The following is a 27,902-nucleotide window of genomic DNA, read 5'->3' as shown; positions in this document are numbered from 1 at the left end:
TGAAAGTAATGTTTAACTTCCTCTCCCTGCAGCATTACACTCTCTATGTAATGGGAGTGGGGTGGAGGAAGAGTCTCCCAAGGTGGTTGGATCTCGCTGTTCTACTGGGAGAGGAGCAGGCAAATGTATTTTTATGTGGTATAATGTCATTAGATTATTTCCTGCTGCTTAAGTCAGAGCAACTTCTGGATGACATTTTGGAATGTATTCTGTGGCTCTAATAATTGTTGGTAAAGATGTTGAGTCTTCTGTTTTCTTGAGGGGAGTTGGGGTACTTGTTTTTGTAGTTGGAAAGGGAAACTCATATCTCTCTCTCTTTTTTTTAAATTTCTGTTTTTTTTACATTAGGACATGATAGCCATCTTGCTTCTTTCTTTAAAAAGCTGCTGGGAATGGGAGTTTCCAGTGGTAGTACTGTATGAAGATTCATGAGACTATAAAGAAGCTCTTTGGAAAACCCCCCCCACTTAGCCTTTCCAACTTTCCTTACATTCTTATGGATTTCCAAAAAGGCTGCATGTAGGGGAACTTATCCCGGTCTCTGCTATTTATTCAGCAAATAGTTTTTGAGCACCTGTTATGTGCCAGGCACTGCTAAAGGCACTAGGAAATACATCACTAAACTAAACTTATCCCAAAAAACCCTCTGCCATCATGGAGGTTACGTTCTTATGTTCCAGAGACCCTGTCTGCCAGAGTTCCAGGCCTGATTTTCAATTTTGAGGAAAGTGCTAAACTAACGAGTGATATGGTTCTTTTATGAGTACTGACACAAGGACTCCAGGCCACACCTACCTTCTTGAAAGCCCTTTTACTATTTGGAAAAAAGATCATTTGTGTTTGATAGAGCAAAAGAAGGCCACAAAATGAATTGTCTTCTTGTGGGCTGTGTTTCAGAACGGCCGGTTTGTGGGCGATGCTGACCTTGAGAGACAGAAATTTTCAGATTTGAAACTCAACGGACCCCAGGTAATTCTTTGGCTCAAGACCTGGGTTGCTTCATTCATATTTTCTTATTTCCCCAGCCTGTGAGAGCATATTGGTGTCTTGTAAAGTGCCTGGCACATTGTACACATCCATTAGTTAGTTTTTTTCATTTACAAAAACAAAGAAATGGAGCTTCAAAGTATATATGTAGTTTTGTTTTGGAATGAATTTTAATGACCACTGATCTTTATGACTATTTTTACTCCCCACTGCCGCCCCATTTGATCCCTAAGTACTGTGTTTCTTTTCTAGAGACAGTAGGCTTCTACTTTGCAGCAGAAAACTCTACCTAAAATCTGGCTGGTCTTGAGCCTTTTAGATAGTATCTGAAGAGTGACATAGAGCCAGTCAAAAGATGGCTCTTATTGGGATTTTCAAGTTTATCTTAAAAGTTCTTTATTTCAGGCCAGGTGTGGCGGCTCACACCTGTAATCCCAGCACTTTGGGAGGCTGAGGTGGGCAGATCACCTGAGGTCGGGAGTTTGAGACCAGCCTGACCAACATGGAGAAACCCCATCTCTATTAAAAATACAAAATTAGGCTGGGCGCGGTGGCTCAAGCCTGTAATCCCAGCACTTTGGGAGGCCGAGGCGGGTGGATCACGAGGTCAAGAGATCGAGACCATCCTGGTCAACATGGTGAAACCCCATCTCTACTGAAAAAAAAAATACAAAAAATTAGCTGGGCATGGTGGCGCGTGCCTGTAATCCCAGCTACTCAGGAGGCTGAGGCAGGAGAATTGCCTGAACCCGGGAGACGGAGGTTGCGGTGAGCCGAGATCGCGCCATTGCACTCCAGCCTGGGTAACAAGAGCGAAACTCCGTCTCAAAAAAAAAAAAAAAAAAAAAATACAAAATTAGCAGGGTGTGGTGGTGCATGCCTGTAATCCCAGCTACTTAGGAGGCTGAGACAGGAGAATCGCTTGGAGGCAGGAGAATCGCTTGAACCCAGGAGACGGAGGTTGTGGTGAGCCAAGATCACGCAATTGCATTCCAGCCTGGGCAACAAGAGCAAAACTGTCTCAAAAAAAAAAAAAAAAAAAAAAAAAAAAAGTTTTTTATTTTGGCCAGGTGTGATTTGCTCATTCCTGTAATCTCAGCACTTTGGAAGGCTGAGGCTGGAGGATTTCTTAAGCCCAGCAGTTCAAGACCAGCCTGGGCAGCATAGTGTGACCCTGTCTCTACAAAAAAATAAAATTAGCCAGGCATGGTGGTGTGAGCCTGTAGTTTCGGCTACTCAGGAGGCTGAATGGGAAGATTGCTTGAGCATGGGAGGTTGGGGCTGCAGTGAGCTATGATCATGACACTGTACTCTAGCTTGGGTGACAGAGTGAGGACCCTATATCAAGTAAATAAATTAAAAGTTCTTTTTTTAATTGGGTGAGCTGCTGTTCTGAGGGGTCACTCAGATATAGATGAAACTGCAGTTAACACAGTTCATGTTAACTTAGATGACCACAGCTGGGAAGTTAAATCTACTGTCTCTGTCACTTAGATGTTGATGTGGCTATAGGTAACTCAGTTCATGTTTGTTAAATGACTACAACTGAGAAATTATGTCTACTGTCCTTTTGTACAAGTTCAAAAGATGGCAGCTACCCATCTAAAAATCCTGAGGCCTATACAAGATGCACGAGGAGTCCCTATCTCCAGAGTTACCACTTATGATTCTTATTAGGATGGATTGTTAATACACAGAGCTTAACAGTAGTTTCTTCTCTCTTTTCTTTTCCATATAGGATCACAGTCACCTTCTATATAACACTATCCCCAGGATGCAGGAACCGGGGCAGATTGTGGAGACCTACACCCAGGAGGATCCTGAGGGAGCTATGTCTGTAGTCTCTGTGGAGACCTCAGATGATGGGACCACTCGGCGCACAGAGACCACGGTAAACTTAAGATGTGTAAAAGATCTGGAACTGATAGAGGAGGTCTTTTTGTTTATGTTAGGGGAGGGGTTAAGCACTTAAGATGGAGGATTGATATGCCATCATTGATCTGATCACATAAAGAAAGTGATCTCTGGCCAGATAGAAAAGATGAAGAGATATGGGAAAATCTTATGGAACAGGGAAGAGAGAAGGTATATCAAGGTCTGTAGCAGCTCCCCTTATAGGCATAGTTACTGTCAGGGCAATTTTCCTGCCTGGGGACTTCCTGTAGGATGGCAAGAAAGATAGATGGTAGACCTTAAAGCATTTCTAGGTAAAATGACCTAGGGATCTAAGGGTTTGTTTCTTTTAGAGTGGTTTAGAATTTAATTGCTCACTTCCTTCATTAGTTTTTTTCTTGTTCCTTACTTGCAGGTCAAGAAAGTAGTGAAGACTGTGACCACACGGACAGTACAGCCAGTCCCTATGGGACCAGATGGATTGCCTGTGGATGCCTCATCAGTTTCTAACAACTATATCCAGACTTTGGGTCGTGACTTCCGCAAGAATGGCAATGGGGGACCTGGTCCCTATGTGGGGCAAGCAGGCACTGCTACCCTTCCCAGGAACTTCCACTACCCTCCTGATGGATATAGCCGCCACTATGAAGATGGTTATCCAGGTGGCAGTGATAACTATGGCAGTCTGTCCCGGGTTACCCGCATTGAGGAGCGGTATAGGCCCAGCATGGAAGGCTACCGGGCACCGAGTAGACAGGATGTGTATGGGCCCCAACCCCAGGTTCGGGTAGGTGGGAGCAGCGTGGATCTGCATCGCTTTCATCCAGAGCCTTATGGGCTAGAGGATGACCAGCGTAGTATGGGCTATGAGGACCTGGATTATGGTATGATGTCTGATTATGGCACTGCCCGTCGGACTGGGACACCCTCTGACCCTCGTCGGCGCCTCAGGTAGGCAAGAATGGGGGAAGATGAAAGGGCCTTTTCCAAGACCAGGAACAAGGGGTAGCTTTTCCTTCAACTTCTAAGAGCTTTTCGGGATCAGAGATTCTTGTGGCCTCCTCCCCTCTGCTTTGTTTGGGGAGAAAGGCTACCCTGTTTTTCCCTTTTCTTACTTGGCTTAGTGTTGATTTGCCATATATATATGTGTGTGTATGTGTGTGTGTGTGTGTGTGTGTGTGTATACACACACATATATATATTTAAATGAAAATCATATATTCTAATTTTTTTTTTTTTTTGAGATAGTTGTCTTGCTCTGTCACCCAGGCTGGAGTGCAGTGGTGCCATCTTGGCTCACCGCAACCTCTGCCTCAAGCGATTTTTGTGCCTCAGCCTCCCTAGTAGCTGGGACTACAGGCAAGCACCATCATGCTTGGCTAATTTTTGTATTTTTAGTAGAGATGGAGTTTCACCATGTTGGCCAGCCTGGTCTCAAACTCCTGACCTTAGAGATTATCCGCCTGCCTTGGCCTCCATAAGTGTTGGGATTACAGGTGTGAGCCACCACGCCTGGTCCATATATTTTAATTATAGAAAACAACTTGTGATTGTTACTAGTGTATGTCCTGAAGAATGAACTTTGCTTTTGTGCTGAAGTTTCTGCTGTTTCTGGCTAAGCTGTGACCCCCTTTTGGTGTTAGGCAGAGGATTCTGATGTCTGGGGCCGTGGAATTCTTGCTCACTTGTTCCTGGGAATTTCTTCAGCTTCTGGTTTGGTATTAAGAACAGAGTTGAGGATTTTAGGAATTCAGGGCCAAAAGAGACGGTTAAAGATACACACACACACACACACACACCCCTAACCCCACATACACACCCCCACACCTGCCGCCCCAACTTTCTTGTGGTGTTTTTAATCCAAAGTTAAAAGCAAACTTTGACCTCACAAGAGCCTTGCCATTCTATGCTTAGGGTCTTACATTTGATTGTAAAGTGAAATAATCGTGGTGACATCCTTGGGTGGAGGTCTGGGGGTATAGCAGCAACCCTCTGAAAGGTCACTAAGCAGCTGCCTGCTCTGACTTTACTACTTGTCCCTGGGGATTCTTTGGTGTTGTGAAAAAGGGAGTGATTGATGTTTGGACTGGTATATGGTTTGCCTTGTTGCCTTGAGAGAATGCTTTGGAAAGGGGTCTGCAGACCCCTAAAAAGGACCACGTAGAACTATTTTAGGCTTTGCGGGCCATGTATTATCTTTGTCCTATGTTCTTTTTTTCAAACAATCCTTTAAAAATGTAAAAGAATTCTGGGTGTGTACAAAAACAGATTTGTCCCATGGGCTGCCAATGCTGCTTTAGAATAAATTAGAGACAGTGTTTTCCAGGCAAAGAGAAATGATAAGAAACAAGGGAAGATTTATGGTTGTCTTGATGGTAAGGATACCCCAGCAGCTGTTGCTGAAGTGCCCTTTCTAGGGTCATGACCTTTTAAAGCAAATGCCTTGGTGCTCATTTTCCTCATATATTAGGTAGCTTTGGTTAACAGTGAACAGGGCTGGGCCCAGGGGTAGAGGCCCCATTATCTAAGACTGAGTTACTCACCTTTCAGGTGTCTTAGATAGCTAATCCAACTCACATGTGACTCATTTTTATTCCTGTAGGAGCACCAGACCTCAGCTGGTGCAACTTAGAGCAGTGGTAGATAACAGCCATCATTGAAGCAGTCTGCCCAGGGTGTTGGCTCTACTGCAAGTCTGCTTTTTCTGACTTCCTCATTAGTAAAGAGTGATTGGACGCAGATGGGTGTGGGTGGCCAGGTCATTCTCTGCCGTCCCTAGTTGTGGTAGTTGACATAGAGTTTTGTGCCTGGCTCTTGGGTTTGTTCCAGGGTAGCATTGGACTTGGAAACCTGCTTGACTAGCAAGAACATTTGCTGCTTCCTGTTCTGGGCTTGGAGAGTAATACAAGGTCAAACTTAAACAGTGAGACAGTGATTAGTGGAAAAAGCACTGAACCCTGAGACCTTGGTTCTAATTGTGCCTTTGCCACTAGCTAAGTAGGCTTAAGCAAGTCATTTGATCTTTCTGGGCACAGCTTTGTTACTTGTAAAACAGAGGAAAGAATGTCCAATCCACTGCCTCTATACAGAAGAGGATATAAGATAGAGTTCTCTGGAAATTTTGGTTATGGTAATTGTTTTTATAATTGTTTATATTAATAATAGAGGTTAAACATGTTCAATACAGAGCTTGAAAAACCCAGAAAAGCATACCATCTATTGATAAAGAACCACTGTTAACATTTTGGTGCATATCCTTTGAGTTGTTTCTTATACATGTAACTATATCCTATTTTCTCTCTACTAAAATGGAATCTTAACATACTGCTTAATAGCCTACTTTTAAAATTTAGCTATCTAAGCTATTCATTTTGTTTCCGTGGTTTTTTTTTTTTTTTCCAGATGGAGTCTCCCTCTGTCGCCCAGGCTGGAGTGCAGTGGTGCAATATTGGCTCACTGTAACCTCCGCCTCCTGGGTTCAAGCGATTCTCCTGCCTCAGCCTTCCAAGTAGCTGGGATTACAGTTCCACGCCCAGCTAATTTTTGTAGCTTTAGTAGAGACAGGGTTTTGCCATGTTGGCCGGGCTGGTTTCGAACACCTGACCTCAGATGACCCGCCCACCTCGGCCTCCCAAAGTGTTGGGATTACAGGCTTGAGTCACCAGGCCTGTCTCTGTTTCCGCATTAAGACCATCTTGGTCATGCTTTACTAAATGCTTTGTCCATCTAAGTCACTGTTGTGTGGTTGATGTTGATACCTGTGAGGAAGGCCTTCTGCTCAGGGCAATCTTGAATATTTGGTGACAGTGGGAGTGGTTTTGTAGAACAAACAACAGCTTATTTGGAGAGTTCCACACAATAGATTCCCCTCTCCTGTGGGAGCCAGAAAGAGATGAGCTCACAGATAATGGTTTCTTCCTTCCTGGTAGTTATGAATAAATAATAGTGTGTCAGACTCACCCTCTAGTGGTTGTTGGTAGTACTGAAACAGGAAGAATTACCTCCTGGTTTGATTTTTCTTACCTTCTATTGCTTTGTCTGTTTCTAGTGGCTGGGCTTCCCAAATGTGATGTTGGTGAATAGGCTCCATTTTGAAAGAACTGGAGGTATTATCTTTAAAAATTGGAGGATGGAATCTTACCTCTGACACATTTGCTGAGTAGCAGACATGATCTTGGGATGACTGAAAATTACTGTTCAAGTTTATATCTCATCAGTACCAAAGCCAGGTCCTCCTGTGATGTAGCAAGAAGTCCTTTATTATTTTTTCTCTATCAATCCATCTTTTATAATTTCCAAACTAGGATAAGGAGAAGCTTAAACATGAAATGTATTTAAAGGTCTTATCTCACCAGTTGTTTCCTATGTGTAAATGCCTCATTTCCTGTTTAGTTAAGAAACTGTTCTCAGACTTCTGTGCCATTGAGTCAGTTGCTTTGTTTAACTCTGCTGTCTCAGGGTTTATCCTAATCTCTACGTAGAAAAGTTAATAGCTGTCAGATATCATTCAAATAAATCATAAGTAATAAGGATTTGGTTCTTTCTTTTTGATTAACTTCTCCTGAATGCTTGTTACTTTCTAAGTCTGCAGACTTCAAAGGAAAAAAATGTAGTTTTAATTAAATTGCAGGTGCCTTTAAAATTATTACCTTTTATTTTTCCTAACCCATTGAGGAAAATTGATCAGTATATCATTCATACGAAGGAGAGATAAGATCAGCACTCTGAAATTTGGGTTAATCCTGCTTTGCAGATGAGGGAATGTCCAGGAAACTAGACATTATGGCTTGATGTATTCTCTTGGTTCTTCCAAAACTTCTCAGGAGCTATGAAGACATGATTGGTGAGGAGGTGCCATCAGATCAGTACTATTGGGCTCCTTTGGCCCAGCATGAGCGAGGAAGTTTAGCAAGCTTGGATAGCCTGCGCAAAGGAGGGCCCCCACCTCCTAATTGGAGACAGCCAGAGCTGCCAGAGGTGATCGCCATGCTTGGATTTCGCTTAGATGCTGTCAAGTCCAATGCAGCTGCATACCTGCAACACTTATGCTACCGCAATGACAAGGTGAAGACTGACGTGCGGAAGCTCAAGGGCATCCCAATACTGGTGGGATTGTTAGACCACCCCAAAAAGGAAGTGCACCTTGGAGCCTGTGGAGCTCTCAAGAATATCTCTTTTGGACGTGACCAGGATAACAAGATTGCCATAAAAAACTGTGATGGTGTGCCTGCCCTTGTGCGATTGCTCCGAAAGGCTCGTGATATGGACCTTACCGAAGTTATTACCGGTGAGTTCTAGGCCTAAGGAAAATTGCTAAGTCACTGTTACTCTCTAGAGATAGTGAGAACTAGAGGGATTTCCAGACCTTTTACTTTTGATGAAAGGTTGTGAACTGGTGGCCTCTGGGTCAAATCCATCTCACAGGTTTGTTTGGACTATACAGCATTTTTGAAATTTTAAAGAAATGGTTGCTGATGTTTAAAATTCAGATGATTTTGGCTGGGCATGGTGGTTCACGCCTGTAATCCCAGCACTTTGGGAGGCTGAGGCGGGTGGATCACAAGGTCAGGAGATCAAGACCATCCTGGCCAATGTGGTGAAACCTTGTCTCTACTAAAATACAAAAAGCTAGCCGGGCATGGTGGCTCACACCTACAGTCCCAAGTACTCGGGAGGCTGAGGCAGGGGAATCGCTTGAACTGGGAGGCGGAGGTTGCAGTGAGCCGAGATTGCGCCACTTTACTCCAGCCTGGTGACAGAGGAAGACTCTTGTCTCAAAAAAAAGAAAAAAGAAAGGAAATTCAGAAGATTTTACTTAAAATTGCAGATTCTTAACTTATATTAAAAATGTGGAAGAGTTGTTAACAATGGATCTCTTTTCTTCCCTGGCAGTATTTGGTCTGAACTGATTGAAGCATATGCTTTCTAATTTACACTAGTCTCCAACACATTCTATTATCTGACCAACTATAGCCATTTAGGAAGTTGTTTCCCAAACATGGAGTTGAGTGTCAGCTGCCATTTTTTCACATTCTTGTAATTTCTTTTAAATATCTGCCTGTCTTGACTCACCTAATTGGCCCATATAGACATATGAGCTTGTGGTTCCTTCTTTATTTAGAGTTTTTCAGATTGTGGGTTGTGATCTGTTAGTGTAATCCATGAGTGAATAAAATTTTGTGGAGCATAATCAGCATTCCAAGAGAAAGGAATAAAGAAAAAAAAGTAGTTTAGACCATTGCTTCTTAGTTAAGGGCCATTTTGTCTGCCCTGCCCTGAGGACTTTTGGACATTTTCAGGGTTGGATTTATTTTTGGTTGTTACAACTTGGAGCGGGGAGAGGGAGTGCTACTGGCATCTAGTGAGTAAAGGCCACGAATGCTGGTAAACATCCAACAATAGATGAGACAGCTCCCCATAACAAAGAATTACCTGGCCCAAAATGTCAGTGATGGTGAAGTTGAAAAACTCTGGTATAGGTAGATCGGAGAGCATTGCTTATAGTTAAGTATAGTTTTATAAAACTTTATTTCATGATCTGTATGTTTATATTGAGCCATAATGTAGAATATATTTCTTGCTCAGGATCGCAAACAAAGCTTGAATATTACTACGAGGTATTTGGTCACTGGGGAAGACTGAGAAATGATATAATAGGGAATTATCTTCGGTGTTCTTCAAACGTATTGCTTGAGTGCCCAAGAGCCATCTGATGAGTTGTCTCTTCCAGGAACCCTGTGGAATCTCTCATCCCATGACTCAATCAAAATGGAGATTGTGGACCACGCACTGCACGCCTTGACAGATGAAGTGATCATTCCTCATTCTGGCTGGGAGCGGGAACCTAATGAAGACTGTAAGCCACGTCATATTGAGTGGGAATCAGTGCTCACCAACACAGCTGGCTGCCTTAGGTAACAATAGGGGTTTTGAGAATATGAAGGTGAATTTTTGAGGACTGACTTACATTTCCTTAAAACGAAAATTCTTTAGCCTGTTCTTTAGCCTCCATTCCTGTCTGTATTGCATACTATAACTCCAGCCTGTCTTTCTGCCTTTGTTGCTATTCCCTCATGTATACCACATGTACCTGTATCAGTTTGCTTGTTGTTCCCCATACATACTCTTCACTTTTTTTTTTTTTTTTTTTTTTTCTCTGAGATGGAGTTTCACTCTTGTTACCCAGGCGGGAGTGCAATGGCACGATCTTGGCTCACCACAACCTCCGCCTCTTGGGTTCAGGCAATTCTCCTGCCTCAGCCTCCTGAGTAGCTGGGATTACAGGCACGCGCCACCATGCCCAGCTAATTTTTTGTATTTTTAGTAGAGACGGGGTTTCACCATGTTGACCAGGATGGTCTCGATCTCTTGACATCGTGATCCACCCGCCTCGGCCTCCCAAAGTGCTGGGATTACAGGTTTGAGCCACCGCGCCCGGTCATACTCGTCACTTTTATGCCTCTTTGACTTTGTTCATCTACTTTGGTAAGCTTTTGTTCAGCATCTACCATGTGTAAGGTGGTCTAGTCCTGTGTCTATGCGCTTGTCTTAGTTATCTATATTTCAAGTCAGGCTGTGATAAATGCAGCAAAAGGGGTACAGAGTACTAGGAGGCTAGGTTATGGGTGAGGAAGGTCTGTTCTTTCTGTGAACACCTTTCTCTTCTTCTTTGCCTTTTTGTGGCTAAACTCAAGTGCCTTTATTAAGGTTTTCCTGAATTCTTCTTTTTATATCCTATAAATGCTGCTGTATAATCTTTCCCTCTTTGGAATACACCTTTCTGTGCTCTGTTCCATTCTACATATGTATTATACTTCCATACAAGAAGAATCTATTCCATCTTATTATTGTATCTGGTTATTGTATCTTATTATTGTATCTGGTACATATCATTAACCCCCAGCCCACAGCGTTATAAACATTCAGAAGGCAGGGACTATTAATCAACTTTCTCTCAACTGCAGTACCTTGTTTATAATAGGTATTCATTATTATAGTGAGTAGAAAAATTATTGAGGAAGCTTGTAGGTGTTGAGGGATATTTAAGGGAGGATTTCTGGATTTGAGTCATCTTGAAGCTTCTGGTTTCCCCTCAGGAATGTAAGCTCAGAGAGGAGTGAAGCTCGCCGGAAGCTTCGGGAATGTGATGGTTTAGTTGATGCCCTCATTTTCATTGTTCAGGCTGAGATTGGGCAGAAGGATTCGGACAGTAAGGTAAGTGCTGGCTTACCTTTAATGGCTGAGTGAATTCCATTCACCACAACTATGACGTATCTAGTGCAGAGACCTATCATCTCAGGCTTTCAAGTAATGTTAAATATTTGTACTGGACCTTACCCCTTATTTTTGAGACAGAGTCTCACTCTTTTGCACAGCCTGGGGTGTAGTGTGACATGATCTCAGCTCACTGCAACCTCCTCTTCCCAGTTTCAAGCGATTTTTGTGCCCCAGCCTCCTGAGTAGGGCTTACAGGCATGTGCCATCACACCCAGCTAATTTTTGTATTTTTAGTAGAGATGGGGTTTCACCATGTTGACCAGGCTGGTCTCAAACTCAACCTCACATGATCCACCTGCCTTGGCCTCCCAAAATGTTGGGATTATAGGTGTTAGCCACCATGCCCTGCTGAGCCCCTACTCCTTAAAGTGAGTATTCAACTTAAAAGAAAACATGTTTTTTTTTGTTTCGTTTTGTTTTGAGACGGAGTCTGACTGTGTTACCCAGGCTGTAGTGCAGTGGTATGATCTCAGTTCACTGTAACCTCTGCGTCCTGAGTTCAAGGGATTCTCCTGCCTCAGCCCCTGAGTAGCTGGTATTACAGGTGCCTGCCACTATGCCCGGCTAATTTTTATATTTTAGTAGAGACAGGATTTCACCATGCTGGCCAGGCTGGTCTTGAACTCCCAAACTCAGGTGATCTGCCTGCCTCGGCCCCCCAAAGTGCTGGGATTTACAGACGTGAGCCACCCTGCCTGGCCTTTTAAAAAAAAAAAACTGTTACCTATATATTTTAAAGCTGATTAGCTGTCTTCCAAAACTGTACATTGTCTAAGTAGAAAGAATGATGATCCAAGTTTTGGTTACACACCAAATAATGGCAGAAGCCAATAAGTCCATAGGTCGGCCTTCCATTAGCCTGAGGCCACAGGGATTTCAAGAAGCCTGGAGCACTTAAGAGGCATCCTGAGTTACTCAGGTTTTTGTACTGACATTAAAAAAAAAAAAAAAAAAAGGCATCCTGAGAAGTTACGGATTGGGTTATGCATTTGAAGATCAACATTTTAATACCTGAGTCATGGAAAGCTGTACTTGCGGAGAAATCACAATAGACATTCTTTTTTCTCATTGACTCCTTTTATCTTGTGTCCCTAAGCTTGTAGAGAACTGTGTGTGCCTCCTTCGGAACTTATCATATCAAGTTCACCGGGAGATCCCACAGGCAGAGCGTTACCAAGAGGCACCTCCCAATGTTGCCAACAATACTGGGCCACATGCTGCGAGTTGCTTTGGGGCCAAGAAGGGCAAAGGTGAGTCTTGGTTCCTGTTTCTTACTCTTTAATGTAGGGCAGAGAAAGGAAGGAACACTTTTAGCTTAAGGCACAAAATACTTGCCAAGCAGTATTGCCTGGTTACAGATGTCTTTTTGCTTTGCTGCTTATCCTGTGTTGTGTGCTTCATTCAGGGTGGTGGTGGGGTGGTGGTGGTGGTATCAATGACTGGGGCAGTGGAGGATGAGAACTCAATTAATCTGGGACCTTTTTCCCCATATGTCCTTTGTGTTTTCTGTGTTTTTCTTTTCTTCTCTGTGCTTTCCTGCTTATTTGCCCATGATCCTGCTGACATCTTTCGTCTGCATTTTTCTTATTTCATTTCTCTTCTTTGCTTTCTACCTTGGGTGATACACTGGAAGATGAGTGGTTCTCCAGAGGTGAGTGGAGTCTTTTAAGGTGCTTATCTACTTCTAATTTGCATGTTTTGGTTTTAGCGTCCCTAGTATATCCTTGCCTAACTTTTCCCTGTCTATGCATGTAGGAAAATTCAGTTGAGGAAGACATTGAAACAGTAGCTAATGGCTCATGGCATGCTGTTTCTTGACAGCAGTCCCCATTATCAGAACTCAGGATAATAGCATCATCAGTTGTCATCCTCGTCTTACCTATCTGCTGCCTGCTTTCTATCCTTGTTTCTGTATAGTCCCCTTCTGGAACAAGTTGCCCCCACCCGCCCTTTGCCCCTCATGGTGCATCTGTGATCAAAAGATTCTGACTGAAGAATGAAAAATGTGCCAGGTGGAATCTTTTATTTTTTAAACTGGCTTACCGTTTCCCCTGTAACCCTTTTTCATTTTTATAGGGAAAAAACCCATAGAGGATCCAGCAAATGATACAGTGGATTTCCCTAAAAGAACAAGTCCAGCTCGAGGTAAGTTATCTTCTCAGTCTCCAAAGGTCTCATAAACATAGTACAAAGATATTTGGTAACCTAACAGCAGACTTTATGTAATATGTTTATTGTCCTCTCTTTTCCAACTTATGGATTTGAAATGATTGTGAAAGTATTGGGAAGCTGTATAGTATAAACAGCTGTATAGGATAGAATAAGGTCCTGATGATAGTCTAAAGCAGAAATTTAGGAACCATAAATGGCTATACAGGGCCTGAGACTTAAACCTCACCATTAAACGAAGCTCCTTTTTAGAAAGATACTTTTTAGGCTGGGCACGGTGGCTCGTGCCTGTAATCCCAGCACTTTGGGAGGCCAAGACAGGCAGATCACCTGAGATCAGGAGTTTGAGACCAGCCTGGCCAACATGGTGAAACCCCATCTCTACTAAAAATACAAAAATTATCTGGGTGTGGTGGCACGTGTCTGTAATCCCAGCTGCTCTGGAGGCTGAGGCAGAAGAATCGCTTGAACCTGGGAGGCAGAGGTTGCAGTGAGCCAAGATTGCACCACTGCATTCCAGCCTGGGCAACAGAGCGAGGCTCAGTCTCAAAAAAAAAGAAAAAGGTACTTTTTATTTTTTATACTTTAAGAAGTTTGGATCTTTGTATTCATCAATACAGGGAGTCCAAAGTTCACAGCTCTCCATGGATATAAAAATTGTAAATGTTAAATCTGTGATGAACGCTTTTACTTAGTAATTGCAAAGGTGGGAAGAATAACTGGGTTGAGTTAGAAATAGTTGATTTGAGATTAGGAATTTTTAACCTTGAGTGCTATCAGTGAGCTAAACGAAGCCTCTGAGTTCTCATAGTAGAACCAAAGGCAAAGCTATGGGAGAAGAGGCAAGAAGGAAGGAAAGAGAGGAGTTGAATATAATGAGTTGATATTTGTTCTACTCTTACCATGGATTCGTTATTCTTAAGACATGGAATTTGGCCTCTAAGTTTGCTGTTGAGGGTGTGAGAGAGTTTAAGGAACCTGTTAGTATAGGAGCATAAATCTATCAACCCAGAGTACTAAGTCTGGACTCCAGCCAGCTAGAGCCTGGTTTGTTGGTACTGATTAGCACCCTCTGCTGCCTTTTTCTCTTTTGTGCAGGCTATGAGCTCTTATTTCAGCCAGAGGTGGTTCGGATATACATCTCACTTCTCAAGGAGAGCAAGACTCCTGCCATCCTAGAAGCCTCAGCTGGAGCTATCCAGAACTTGTGTGCTGGGCGCTGGACGGTAAAGTGCCTTTTAGAAAATGGATTTGGAGGCCAGGTGTGGTGGCTCATGCCTGTAATCTTAGCACTTTGGGAGGCCAAGGTGGGTGGATCACCTGAGGTCAGGAGTTCGAGACCAGCCTGGCCAACCGTGGCCAACATGGTGAAACCCCATCTTCATATATTCATAAAAATATATGAAAATCACCTGAGTGTGGTGCTGCACACCGGTAATCCCAGCTACTTGGGAGGCTGAGTCAGGAGAATTGCTTGAATCCAGCAGGCGAAGGTTGCAGTAAGCTGAGATCGTGCTACTGCAATAAAGCCAAACTCCATCTCAAAAAAAAAAAAAAAAAACCACACTGAAAGGAAAAAAGAAAATGGATTTGGAGATGGGAAAACTTAGATAAGTAGTTTGCTGCCATTTGTAATTTGTCCCACCCCTTTCAATGTGATATTCTAGTATGGTCGATACATCCGCTCTGCTCTGCGACAAGAGAAGGCTCTTTCTGCCATAGCTGACCTCCTGACTAATGAACATGAACGGGTGGTGAAAGCTGCATCTGGAGCACTGAGAAATCTGGCTGTAGATGCTCGCAACAAGGAATTAATTGGTAAGGAGTTGAATGCTAACTCTTACCTTAAAATTTAGTACAGTATCTGTAGTCTTGCAGGTGTCTAATAATTTACTGAATTTATTGAAATGACTGAAGGGAAAGACCCTCCCCACCTTTGTAGTAATGAGTGCAAGAGTTGGTGAGGGTTTTAGTTTAATGGGTTCTTAGAATAATAATTGCTATTATTTATTGAGCACTTACTTTGTTACTAGGCATTGTTAAACACTTTTATGTTTATTTAATCCTCACCACTTGATGAAAGTCCAGTTTTTTAATAGGATAAGGAAATTACTTAACTCATGGAAGTTCAGTAGTTTGCCCAGAGTTAATGTAGCTAGTTACTAGCAGAGCCCAGGTTATTTATTTATATTTTAAATTCATTTGAACTCTTCTATTAAATTATTATAATATTCAAGATATTATTTTCCTTAGAGTATCTGAAAGGACTGTGTAGCTTATTTAATATACAGTATTTACAATTTCAATGTGGTTGAAATAGAAAAGAAATAAAGGAATATGTAGAAGAGTAAATCTGTGACATTTCAGGTCCTTAGCCCTTTTGATATGATAATCTATAGGATAATGAAGTTGATTCATATGGATAGTAGCTACACTTGATATGATTAATGCGATTAAGTATATTGTAAGGCTCTTCGTGACCTGACTTGGTCTTTTCTCTCTGCATATGCTCTTTCTGTCTTACTAGGTAAACATGCTATTCCTAACTTGGTAAAGAATCTGCCAGGAGGACAGCAGAATTCCTCTTGGAATTTCTCTGAGGACACTGTGGTCTCTATTTTGAACACCATCAATGAGGTTATCGCTGAGAACTTGGAGGCTGCCAAAAAGCTTCGAGAGACACAGGGTATTGAGAAGCTGGTGTTGATCAACAAATCAGGGTGAGCTTACCACCTAAAATTACAGTCAGAAGAATTTGAGTGAGTGGAGAGTTGTTTTCCTCTTTTGTTTACTAAGAAAAAGAGAAATTTTTTCCTTATTTACATGTAAAGTGTGAAGAGCTGTCACTCTATTATCTATTATCTTAATGTTGATCCATAAATTGATAATAGACTCTTATGTCAAACATTTTTTTGTGTCACCATTTGGGATAGAATACAGGATTTAGTAAAAACTTGATTTAACCCATTTTGGCATTTATAGTCTTATGTTATTAGAGGATATAGGTTCCAAGCTTCTTTCTTGGTCTTCTATCCAAATTCCTTATGGTGTTACTTTCCTCCAAAGGAACCGCTCAGAAAAAGAAGTTCGAGCAGCAGCACTTGTATTACAGACAATCTGGGGATATAAGGAACTGCGGAAGCCACTGGAAAAAGAAGGATGGAAGAAATCAGACTTTCAGGTATAGGAAATCTTAAGACCAAGACTTTTACCTTTTTTTCCCTTTGGCCCCAGGATAATGAATGCTTCTGTTGTCTTCGGTTTCTTCCGTTTCACCATCATGTTAAATCTATTTTTTTTTTTTCTTTCTCTTTTGGAGACAGAGTCTTGCTTTGTTGTCCAGACTGGGGTTAAGTGGTACAATCTTGGCTCACTGCAGCCTCCACCTCCCAGATTCAAGTGGTTCTCATGCCTCAGCCTCCCTGGTAGCCAGGACATGCCGCCATGCCCAGCTAATTTTTTGTATTTTTAGTAGAGACAAAGTTTCACCATGTTGGCCAGGCTGGTCTTAAACTCCTGAGCTTAGGCAATCCACCTGCCTTGGCCTTCCAAAGTGCTAGGATTATAGGCGTGAGCTACTGCACCTGGCCTCAAAGTTAAATCTGTTTTTGACCCATATTTCCTAATTAGGAATTATTTGGCCAGATTTGGCTCACACCTGTAATCTCAACACTTTGGGAGGCTGAGAAAGGTGGATTGCTTAAGCCTAGGAGTGTGAGACCAGCCTGGGCAACATGTTGAAACCCATCTCTACCAAAAATAAAAACAAAAGAAGTAGCCAGGTGTAGTGTTGTTTGCCAGTAGTCCCAGCAACTGAGGAGGCTGAGGTGGGAGGATCTCTTGATCCCAGGAGATGGAGGTTGCAGTAAGCTGAGATCACACTGCTGCACTCCAGCCTGGGCACAGAGCTAGACCCTGTCTCAAAAAAAAAAAAAAAAAAAAAAAAAAATTGGTTTACCCCTCAAAAGGATGGTGTGTCTATAATTCATTTGTTGCCAACACAGCAGCTCAGGTCTCCCTCTATGTCATAATATACTTTAGGTGCAGGTGATAATGAAGAATAATGGCCTTTTTGACTTTTGCCCAAATCTACCCTAGCCTTTTGAGGGGGTTTTTACTGTTTTCTGAAATTGTGTTTTCTTCTGATAGTTTCAGTGTTCGGATCCTTTGTAATCTCCTGTTCTGGAACACAAATAGAAGCCATAATATCCTAGTTTGTTTCACTATGTAGGGTATTTATCAACCCATATGAGTTGTTTTTTCATATTTCTATTTGGAAATGGGAACCTAGAGGTTTATGCCCATTACAGCATAAGATATGGGTGAATTCAGTATTCCGTGACATTGTTGCATTTTGTGTTTGCCTCTAGGTGAATCTAAACAATGCTTCCCGAAGCCAGAGCAGTCATTCATATGATGATAGTACTCTCCCTCTCATTGACCGGAACCAAAAATCAGGTGCAGTATCCAGAAGGCACACCCTCTCCTTTTAGCCACTCCTGCTGTTATTTAGGCGGCTTACTAACTAAGAAATAGGATATATATTTATTTTTGAATTAGCTGGTCTTTTGGGGGAGGGGAATAATTCTTCACTCCAGGATTGTAATGCAGAAATTAGAAATCAAAACAAAACAGGTAATTAGACTGGGTGTGATTCCCTTACTATTGCTTGTGAACTTAAAAACACTGGAAAGTGAACTCTACTCTATTTTCTCTATTTTTTCTCCTTTTAAATTTCCATTTAATACCTAATATTGTAATAGATGGTTACTATTTTAAAATTACAAAATATAAACAACCAGAAAAATAAGAAAAAAATCACATCACTTGTTTCTGTTATCCACAGAAAAACCATTTGTATCTTTTTAAACATTTTTACCATGTGAGCAGACACATTTTTCCCCCGAGATGAATTATATATTTTGTTTTATAAATTTTTTCTTTTTCACATAAAATGTATATTGTGACCATTATTACCTTAATTACACTTGGCTTTTTCCTTGATTATTGGTTTTTAAAGTGTGGTCTGAGAGTCCCAAAACTGTTACCATTTGTACCGACGGCACAGAAAGCAGTAATGCTTCCTGCTGGTGACTTAGCACAAACCAGGGCAGTGACACAAAGCTGAATGAGTCATTGTACTTTTCATTGCCATGCATGTAGGTAAAAGCAGAGAGCCATTTTCACTTAAGTGGAGAAGAAAAGAAATAATTTTATTATTTTTCTACCCTTGAATTATGTATCTTTTCAATATTCTGTGCTTAAGACAACCAAAGCATGATGGTTGTCTTAAGGAAACATACTTATGTTATTGTTTCAGTTACTAGTTTGACTAGCCACTTTTTAATTGTTTATTTATTTATTTATTTTGAGATGGGGTTTCCCTATATTAGCCAGGCTGGTCTTTGAACTCCTGGGCTTAAGTGATCCTCCTGCCTTGGCCAAGTGTTAGGATTACATGTTGCATCCAGCCACACTAACCACTTTTTTAATGGAAAACCATTTTTACTTGAAAAAAAAATGTCTGGTAGACAAAGGGATTATTCAGACGTGTGTATTTGGCAGACATTTTCTCAAAAATGAATGCGATAAGCTTGTCATTTTGAGGAAAATAACACAATGTTTGCTGCCTGAGATTTCAAGTGGAAATTATAGTTTTGAAAAACTTTTATTTGTCACTGTAAGCCTGGTAACTTCCCAATACTGAAAAGACTTTTCTAGGCTGAGTGCAGTGGCTAATTTATAATCTCATTACTTTGGGAGGCTGAGGCAGGAGGATCGAGTGAGTTCAGGAGTTTGAGACCAATCTGAGCAACATAATGAGACTGTGTCTCTACAAAAAAAATTAGACGGTCATGGTGGCACATGCCTGTAGTCCCAAATACTTGAAGGCTGAGTCAGGAGGATCACTTGAGCCCAGGTGGTCAAAGCTGCAGTGAGCCATGATTGTGCCACTGTATTCCAGCCTGGGCAACAGAGCGAGACCCTGTCTTAAAAAATACATGAATACACTGGGTGCGGTGGCTCACACCTTTAATTCCAGCACTTTGGGAGGCCATGGTGGGTGGATCATGAGATCAGGAGATGGAAACCATCCTGGCTAACATGGTGAAACTCCGTCTCTACTAAATTACAAAAATACAAAAAAAAAAATAAAATAAAATAAATTTGCTGGGTGTGGTGGCGTGTAGCTATAGTCCTAGCTACTCAAGAGGCTGAGGCAGGATAATTGCTTGAACTTGGGAGGTGGAGGTTGCAGTGGGCTGAGATTGTGCCACTGTACTCCAGCCTGGGCGACAGAGTGAGAGACTGTCTAAAAATAAATAAATAAATAAGACTTTTCTAATGAAATAATCCTTGATATTAATGAATGTGATTTCAAAATCTCTTATAATGCTGTGTGTTAACATTTTGAACATCTGGATAACTTGATTTAGCAATATTTTGTAAGTGACCAATGCATGATGTGTCAATCGCACATACATAATTGATCCAAATATTTTGTAAGTGACCAGTGCATGTGTCAATCGCACATACATAATTGATCCATTAGAAGTGCAAGATGGACCAATGGATTTTAATTAAACAGAATATGAACAGATTGTTAGTTTTAGATTCCACATTACTGCTAACCTTTAAGAAACTACTACTAATTAATATATTATTAAAGAAGAATAGCCGGGCACGGTGGCTCAAGCCTGTAATCCCAGCACTGTGGGAGGCCGAGGCGGGTGGATCACGAGGTCAAGAGATCGAGACCATCCTGGTCAACATGGTGAAACCCCGTCTCTACTAAAAATACAAAAAATTAGCTGGGCAAGGTGGCGCGTGCCTGTAATCCCAGCTACTCAGGAGGCTGAGGCAGGAGAATTGCCTGAACCCAGGAGGCGGAGGTTGCGGTGAGCCGAGATCGCGCCATTGCACTCCAGCCTAGGTAACAAGAGCGAAACTCCGTCTCAAAAAAAAAAAAAAAAGAAGAAGAATAAACAGTTATCTGAAGAGACTATTAAAGTCATCCCCTCTTTTCCAACTTTTTATCTGTGTGAGGCTCAATTTTCTTGATATATGTTATCTACAATAACATATCACAACAGATTGAATGCAGAAGCAGATCTGAGAATCTAAGCCAAACCTCAAAAAGATGTACAAAAATGAAAAGCATTTTATTAAAGATTATTTATGATAACATGTAATAAGTTTACTGTTAAGTGAAATAGATACTTTAGACTTCTTAGTATGGTAACAGTTAATACATATAACCCACACCAATGAAGTTTCTTTAGATCCTCATAATTCTTAAGACTATAAAAGGGCCATGAGACCAACTAATTTGAAAACTGCTAGTTTAGATGGAATTGTTTTTTGATTTAAGAGTCTGTAGGGGGCCGGGCACAGTGGCTGATGCCTGTAATCCCAGCACTTTGGGAGGCTGAGGTAGGTGGATCACAAGGTCAGGAGATAAAGGCCATCCTGACTAACATTGTGAAGCCCCATATTTACTAAAAATACAAAAAGGTAGCTGGGGGTGGTGACGCGTACCTGTAGTCCTTGCTACTTGGGAGGTGGAGGCTGAGGCAGGAGAATCGTTTGAACTGGGAAGGCAGAGTTTGCAGTGAGCCGAGACTATGCCATTAACACTCCAGCCTGGGCGACAGGGCAAGACTGTGTCTCAACAACAACAACAACAACAAAAGGAGTCTGTAGCGGCCAGGTGTGTTGGCTCACACCTATAATCCCAGTACTTTGGGAGACTGAGATGGGAGGATCACTTGAGCCCAGGAGTTTGAGACCAGCCTGAGCAACATAGTAAGACCTAATGTCTACAGAAAACTTAAAAATTAGCCAGGCATTGTGGTGCACATAGTTGGTGCTAAGTAGAAGTGTGAATGAAGGGAAGGAAGGAGGACCAGAGAGCAATTTTCATGATGTGTACAGATTATGAAGAGTTATTTTTGACATGGATAATTTTCTGACTTCATACAGATAAGAAACCTGATCGGGAAGAAATTCAGATGAGCAATATGGGATCAAACACAAAATTGCTAGGTAGGTGATTAATACTTGCTTAAAGATGTGGAGTAATATTTCACTGGGCTAAGGAGAGCTGTCTAGCTCTATAGTTTTTTCCCTAACACCCTCACCATTTACCATCCTGGGAGAACATTGGCTGATCATTTCCATTTTGAAGGATGTAAAGAAATTTAATAAAATCTGATCTATCTACTTTCCACATTCCTACATGCTCAAAGGTTTTCAGAAATCTTTCTATACCTCTGCCATTACTGCATATTACAGTTCATATCCCTAAAATTATAGCCCATTATATTCCTACCCCAGTCTCCTTCTGTGGAGTGAATGGATACATTCTGTTTCTGCCCCACTGTTCTGCTTGCTATTCTGTCTTTTCACTCTGCAGTTTTTCGATTCTGTTCATGTAATACCTCTTACTGATATGTCCTTCCCTTTTGCTTTTCTAAATTCTCTATCTCCAAAAACTTAAGTCCTGTTCTCCCTTGTCAGGTCCTTCCTAACAATTGCAGCTTATTTCACTCTCTCTTCTTTTAATTCCAATACCCTTTTCAGACAGACCACTTGTTTAGCTTTATTATAGTGTCATATTCTGGGTATTTTATACATATTGTCTTCTTAGATTCAAGATTCAAATCCTTTTTTATTTTTTTGAGACAGAGTCTCACTCTGTTATGCAGGCTGGAATGCAGTGGCTGATTCTCATACCTCAGCCTCCCGAGTAGCTGGGACTACAGGTGTACACCATCACATCTGGCTAATTTTTATATGTTTAGTAGAGACAGGGTTTCACCATGTTGGCTAGGCTGATGTTGAACTCTTGGCCTCAAGTGATCCGCCCACCTCAACCTCCCAAAGTGCTGGGATTACAGGTGTGAACCACAGTGCCTGGTCAGATTCAAGTTCTTTAAGTTGGGGACCATCAGACTTTGGTGACTTTCTGGAGCATTTGGCAAGCTTAGTTCCCAAAAATGGTGCCTAATTACACCTATCTGCTTGATGTATATTGTACAGTAGAGGGGAATGTCATATTTCTGTGTGTGTGTGTGTGTGTGTGTATTTTTTTTTTTTTTTAACCAGATAACAACTATTCCACACTAAATGAGAGAGGAGATCACAATAGAACACTGGATCGATCGGGGGATCTAGGCGACATGGAGCCATTGAAGGGAACACCCTTGATGGTAAATTCTCTTTATATACTGCTATCTGTCTAAGGCTAGTTCTATTTTGAAGCCTATGTGTTTTGTGAAATACGAAAAAAAGTACAGAGAGAAAGATGGCATCCTTTTCTGGTAGGGGTTTTAGTAAAAAGTAGGAGTTTTGATTTATGTTGGGATTTCCTAGGCCATTAAGTGGTCAAAATGGAAGAAGCATGTCTGTAAAAGTATTATTGATATGACTAACACAAACTGACCTTTTTTCAAACATTACCTTCTTCCTCTCCCTGCCTGTTTATGAATGTTTTGCCCTTTTCTTACTATTTTATCTTGTTTTGTTTGAGTTTACAAATTTTCAGAGTTTCTCTCGGTCTGGCACACACTCTTGAGGTTCCTGTCTCTACTCATACTAACAAATTGCATGTGTTCACAGCAGGACGAGGGGCAGGAATCTCTGGAGGAAGAGTTGGATGTGTTGGTTTTTGGATGATGAGGGGGGCCAAGTGTCTTACCCCTCCATGGTATGTCCTTCAGTCACCCCCAAAATTGTCCTTCAGGAAGGAGGTTCCTGTGTGCCAGCAATTTGCCAATCACGCTGATCTGATCATGCCAGAGACACACTAGTCTCAGCCACATGGTGCTCGAGGGTTCTGCTTTTGTGATTATTACCTCCTAAGAGTCTGGGACATGCAGCTGGTGATCTGATTCTCTATTATGTACTGCTTTCCTTTCTCCAGATTTGTTCAACTTTTTTTTAGGGGGGTCTCCTTAATCCTAACCCCATTAACATCTTTCTCTTTCTCTTTTTTCTTCACAGCAGAAGATTTAGCACCACTATCTCCATTCCATCTGGGCTTATATGTACTTTTATTTTTTGGTGGTGAAATGGACAAAATGATGATTTTCCTTTTTCTTCGCTGGACTATTGTGCCAACTGCCAGGCTGCCTCCTGCCCTTACAGCCCAAGTGGCTGCCTTCCTTCCATCAGCTCCCAACTTCTTCCGGTGAAGTTTAATTGCCCCAGTGCCTCCCCCTTCCCCATTCCCTCCATTTTCTCCCAAGAAGCCTGATTCAGTTGTTTGCATATCTTGAGAAACTGCTGCAGATTAGTTCTTTTTTTGCCAGTTCTCCCTGGAACTCCTGGCATTTTGTGGAGGGAGGGAGGGAGAGAATGGGAATCTTCACTGGAAGCCATGGGAAGAATTGGAAGTTACATGCTGTATATGCAATGTCCAGCAGTCTGATAAACTGATGATTCTTAAGATTTTTTTCCTGGTGGGGAAGGGACTTTTATTTTCTTTTAGAGAGGGGAAAGTGTGAGCTCTTTCCTTACTCCTAATGGCTATTTTTGAAGCAAAGAAGGCTGGCAACATTGGCACATTCCACCTGGCAAAAACCCTTGAGTAAGTGAAGGTCTCCTAGAACTGGGATTAAGAAACCTTGCTCTCCTCATCTCCAAGGCAGGGACCATCAAGAACCTACAGATACCATCTCTTCTGCAAGCCTCATGCCAACCCTGGGCTATTGCTGCTGCCCCTTAACAGAGGCTGTCCTTAACCCACCTCTCCTGCCCTGTGTTATGTCTGCTGAGTTGGCCTGACCATTTCCAAGAGGCTGTAGAAAGGGGAGAATGTCAAGGAAGACTTTTGGTTTAGAAGGAGCAGAAAGATGTGTTTTGGGGATGAAGAAGACCTCTAGGAAGAGCTAGTAGGAATGTACATGAAGCAATTAGTCTGAAACTGGCAGGAAGCTTCAAAGCTGGCTTCCCCCCTCCCGTTTCTCCTTTTCCTATCCTTATAGGCCTGTCCCTTGCCTCTGCCCTGGATTGGTTGGCAAACTAAAGGACTTGATGTACATAACTCCTGTCCCTTTTACCCTTAAAAGGTGGGGATTGCCCCTGGCTTGCCTCTTCTTTGTGCCTTTGGCCTGGGGTGCATCTCCTCCCACCCTTCCATGTGCCTTTCTTTGCCTCTGCAGTCTCATTTCTCATAATTTTGCAAATTATATTTTGTTGCTTTCTTACCTACTATTGGCCCTAAATAGCAGAAAAAAGAGAAGTGACCTAGAGAGCCTCAAAATTCTTCATTGGGGATTGGTATAGCCGTGATTTCAGTCATAGCAAGCTTTTGCTCAACAGTATATGGGTGGGATTTTGCAAAAATCCTATTCTGATGAATCTCAGAGTAAGGTTAGTGAGAAGTGAGTGGTGTGACTCTTACTCCTTAGGTGCCCAGAATTTACCATTATTGCTGAAGGAGAACTGATCTCTCCCCAATTCTCCCCTCCCTCCAGTATTGCCCCCTCTCACTTTAGCATATATTAATTAGCAGGTTGGGCTAGAGAAATCAGCTGCTATGCGGGTTGATTATTATTATTTTTAAAATCCTTTTCCTTATTTGCCTTCTCCCCTTAATCGAATCTAAAAGCTCTGTTCCATGCAACTGGAGTTCTTTATTTCTCTCTTCCCCTTCCCTTATATATTGAGGCTATGGGGTAGGAGAAAAGTGCACAACCCACCACTCCCTTTACTTGTGCATTAAAATTCCTTATTTACCTTTTTCCCCCTTCCCATTTCCTCCCACTTTCATCTACCTTTTCTGGCAAAAAGGAGCCTTTTGCTCTCCGTGACCCTAAGAGCACACTGCTCAGGGGAAATTGCCTCATCCAGACCTGGCTCCACTCTTGATTTCTCTTGTCTTCTTCTGCTCTTTTCCTGGTGCTCTTTTTTCTCGGTGGGGTGTGGGTAATAGAACAGCCATGGGCTTTTGGGGACCTTTAACTTTTTTTTCCTCTTTTGTTTATAAAAACACTAAACATTCAATTCCAGAGAACCAAAAATCCCACCTTCCCACCGAACACTACTAAGGGGCTTGTGTTCTGCTCCATACCTTTTCTCTTTTCTTTCTCTCTTGTTAATGCTTTTAAAAACAAATGAGTTTTTTATATAAATAAAGTTTTTAAAGTGTGTATGTGGGGGGTCTGTGTCATTTCTTCACTTCAAGCTGTTATTTCTTCCCTGCTTTTCATCTTTGTTACTTCCTTATGTATCAGTGTCCTTCTTTCCAGAGCAACCAGAAGGAGGTTATACCAGGATTTATTTTGAGCTCAGCCCCAACTCTTATGAAGCAACGTTCTTGTTAACTATATGTGAAACATTTTTTTTCTCTTGAAGATTCTTAAAAATTAAATGTGGCTGAAGTTGAGCATGGGAGCTTATTGCTAACTTAGGAAACAAGCGTAAAGAATTAATGACTTACTTTACTGAAATTCTTTTGCAACATTTTACAAAACTAACATTGAATAAAGCCCACTGTAATACGTAGCCCTCTTACACTTAGGACTAGAAGGTTAGAAACTACCAATCCCAACTACCTAATAGAAAAATGTAGGATCAAATGGCCCATGTATATAAATACTGATCACTGGGCCGTAATGTTGCTTCTTAGGCTATATGCAGTCCTTTAGTCGGAAATCAATAGACAGGCCTATTTATTAATATTTTACAGACCATATTACCTGGATTACCAGGGACTATCTTTGCTGCAGAGACCAAGGATTAAGATCTATGGGAAGATACTTATTTTTCTGAGGCTCTTATGTCCTGTCATATAATTAAAGACTCAAGAGATTTTATGTGAAATGCTTTCTGTGTGCCCAAATCTTTAGATTAAAATTATATAGCTGCTCCTGATGATGGTCCTGTCTTGTTTTATTGAACTAGAACTTGGGTATGAAAACTTTTTTGGGTAAGTGATACCAGGAAATCTAGCTGTTACCTTTTAAAGCTTGATTTGTGTCTAACAATTGTAGTGTTAGACTAGAAGGATGAAGTACAAAGCCAAAAAGCTATTCAGAGTTTACTTTCTAAAGAGGTTTGATAGCCCAGCTTGAGATGATTTTTATCTACGTAGAAAAACCTGGCTGTTTGGTCAGCAACATTTTATTTCCCTGCTACATTCTTATTCACTGACATTGAGCTAGATATAAACCCTACTCTTCCCTCTTCCTCCCGGATTGGTCCATTTGTTTTTATCTCATTCAATAAATATTTGCTAAGTGCCTCCTATATGCTAAGCATTGTGTTAAGGTTAGGTTTAGATTAGAGAGTGAAACAGATGGATCTTTTCTCATATATTACAATCCATGAGAATCCTCTATAGCTAAGATCTATGATCAGACAAGATTGGGTGCATTCAGGGTAGTATGGCCGTAGACAAGATCTCTGATCTTAAAAACACTTCTCTCTCTCTTTTCTAAGTACAGTGAAATGTTACACAGAATGATCCGTAAAGACCCCATCTCACAAGTTTCTTGACACTGATGCACTTCGTGGCAGAGTTCGAAGCTGGGACCTCACTTGGTGTGGCAACTAGCTTTTTTAAAAAAAAATTTTATCTGAGAAAAAGTGCTATACTTATCTCCATATACTTCTCTATCTTTATTGTTGAAAAAGGACAGATTATTCCACTTTCATTTAGGACACAAAGGTATTACTACCTTGCTGTCTTTCCCCTCTATCGCTAGTGGTAATGGACAGTGCCATAAAACATTTGTACCTGAGGAGAAAAAAATATGGGATATTTGTGGTGATGTGTCAGTCAGTTACCCACTTTTTGTCTTCACCTCAATTTTTTCCTTTCACCTTGAAGGCAGGCTTAGCGTTGGTCTTATAGTTCACTCTGTTGGCAGAATCAGTGCAGGGGAAGTGTGTTGGTGTGCATATTTGGAACTAATTCAGGGTTCTGTTTTTGGCAGTATGCTGGATTAGATATTCTGAAAAGTCCTTTCAGCAGAAGCAACCAAGATTCTGGGTGACTATATTTATAAAAAAAAAATTTTAAACATATTGCTGAGAAGGCACAAAAGTAAGGAGCCTACAGATCTTCAAAATGAAGCAAAAGCTGGGATCCTCAGAAGTAACTGCCAAAGCTAGCTTTTCCTCAGAATTTTTGCCAAATTCAGCAGACCATAACCTATTTTAGTGATTACACAAAGTAAGGACAACAGGAAATGAGAAATCTAGTGGGTTCTCTCATAAAGCTGACACCCTTGGTGTAAAGGTGAACAAGAAATAAACACTCCATAGAAGGGGGCAGCAAGGAACCCATTTGTCTCTACCTTAGTGCCGTGCGGAAGGTATAGAGTATCCTACCTGACAATTCATAACCACAAATGGCCTTCTGTGGGCTTTCAGTCCAAACTTTGTTTATGCTTCCAGATGATTTCCAGAAGCAAATGCAATTCCCCTAAGGCCTCAGAACAATTCCCATAGATACTTTCAAGGCAAATGAGTGGTCTTGCTAAAAAATGAGAAGCTGAGCGAAGAAGGCACAATGAGTGAAAATGGAGACGCAGAAGCTGATTTTTAAAAAATTCTTCAGATGTTGG

General features: G+C 41.5%; 1 protein-coding gene across 16 annotated transcripts in view; it reads left to right on the top strand.

The window, feature by feature from the left end:
- Nucleotides 1–26,205, top strand: part of CTNND1 (catenin delta 1) — a 58,786-nt gene extending 32,581 nt beyond the window's left edge. For 4 of the 16 annotated variants that reach the window (XM_032283329.1, XM_032283338.1, XM_032283339.1 and 1 more), the window contains 18 exons: nucleotides 898–969; nucleotides 2,726–2,878; nucleotides 3,296–3,831; nucleotides 7,704–8,167; nucleotides 9,611–9,794; nucleotides 10,977–11,094; nucleotides 12,254–12,407; nucleotides 12,791–12,808; nucleotides 13,234–13,302; nucleotides 14,425–14,552; nucleotides 14,994–15,144; nucleotides 15,854–16,046; nucleotides 16,393–16,507; nucleotides 17,697–17,784; nucleotides 21,310–21,372; nucleotides 22,435–22,538; nucleotides 22,948–23,035; nucleotides 23,332–26,205. In XM_032283329.1, the coding sequence (XP_032139220.1) occupies nucleotides 898–969; nucleotides 2,726–2,878; nucleotides 3,296–3,831; nucleotides 7,704–8,167; nucleotides 9,611–9,794; nucleotides 10,977–11,094; nucleotides 12,254–12,407; nucleotides 12,791–12,808; nucleotides 13,234–13,302; nucleotides 14,425–14,552; nucleotides 14,994–15,144; nucleotides 15,854–16,046; nucleotides 16,393–16,507; nucleotides 17,697–17,784; nucleotides 21,310–21,372; nucleotides 22,435–22,538; nucleotides 22,948–23,004 (2,667 nt within the window). In that variant the 3' untranslated portion in view covers nucleotides 23,005–23,035; nucleotides 23,332–26,205. The remainder of the gene's footprint in view (nucleotides 1–897; nucleotides 970–2,725; nucleotides 2,879–3,295; nucleotides 3,832–7,703; nucleotides 8,168–9,610; nucleotides 9,795–10,976; nucleotides 11,095–12,253; nucleotides 12,408–12,790; nucleotides 12,809–13,233; nucleotides 13,303–14,424; nucleotides 14,553–14,993; nucleotides 15,145–15,853; nucleotides 16,047–16,392; nucleotides 16,508–17,696; nucleotides 17,785–21,309; nucleotides 21,373–22,434; nucleotides 22,539–22,947; nucleotides 23,036–23,331) is intronic. The other 12 variants (XM_032283331.1, XM_032283341.1, XM_032283332.1 and 9 more) reach the window with 8 other exon arrangements.
- Nucleotides 26,206–27,902: the final 1,697 nt, after the last annotated feature.

The sequence above is a fragment of the Sapajus apella genome, unplaced genomic scaffold, assembly GCF_009761245.1.
Source record: "Sapajus apella isolate SASKATOON/1434 unplaced genomic scaffold, GSC_monkey_1.0 scaffold14, whole genome shotgun sequence".
In the NCBI taxonomy this organism is placed as follows: Eukaryota; Metazoa; Chordata; class Mammalia; order Primates; family Cebidae; genus Sapajus; species Sapajus apella.
The sequence above is the reverse complement of the archived record's forward strand: the minus strand, read 5'-3'. Positions and strand labels throughout refer to the sequence as shown.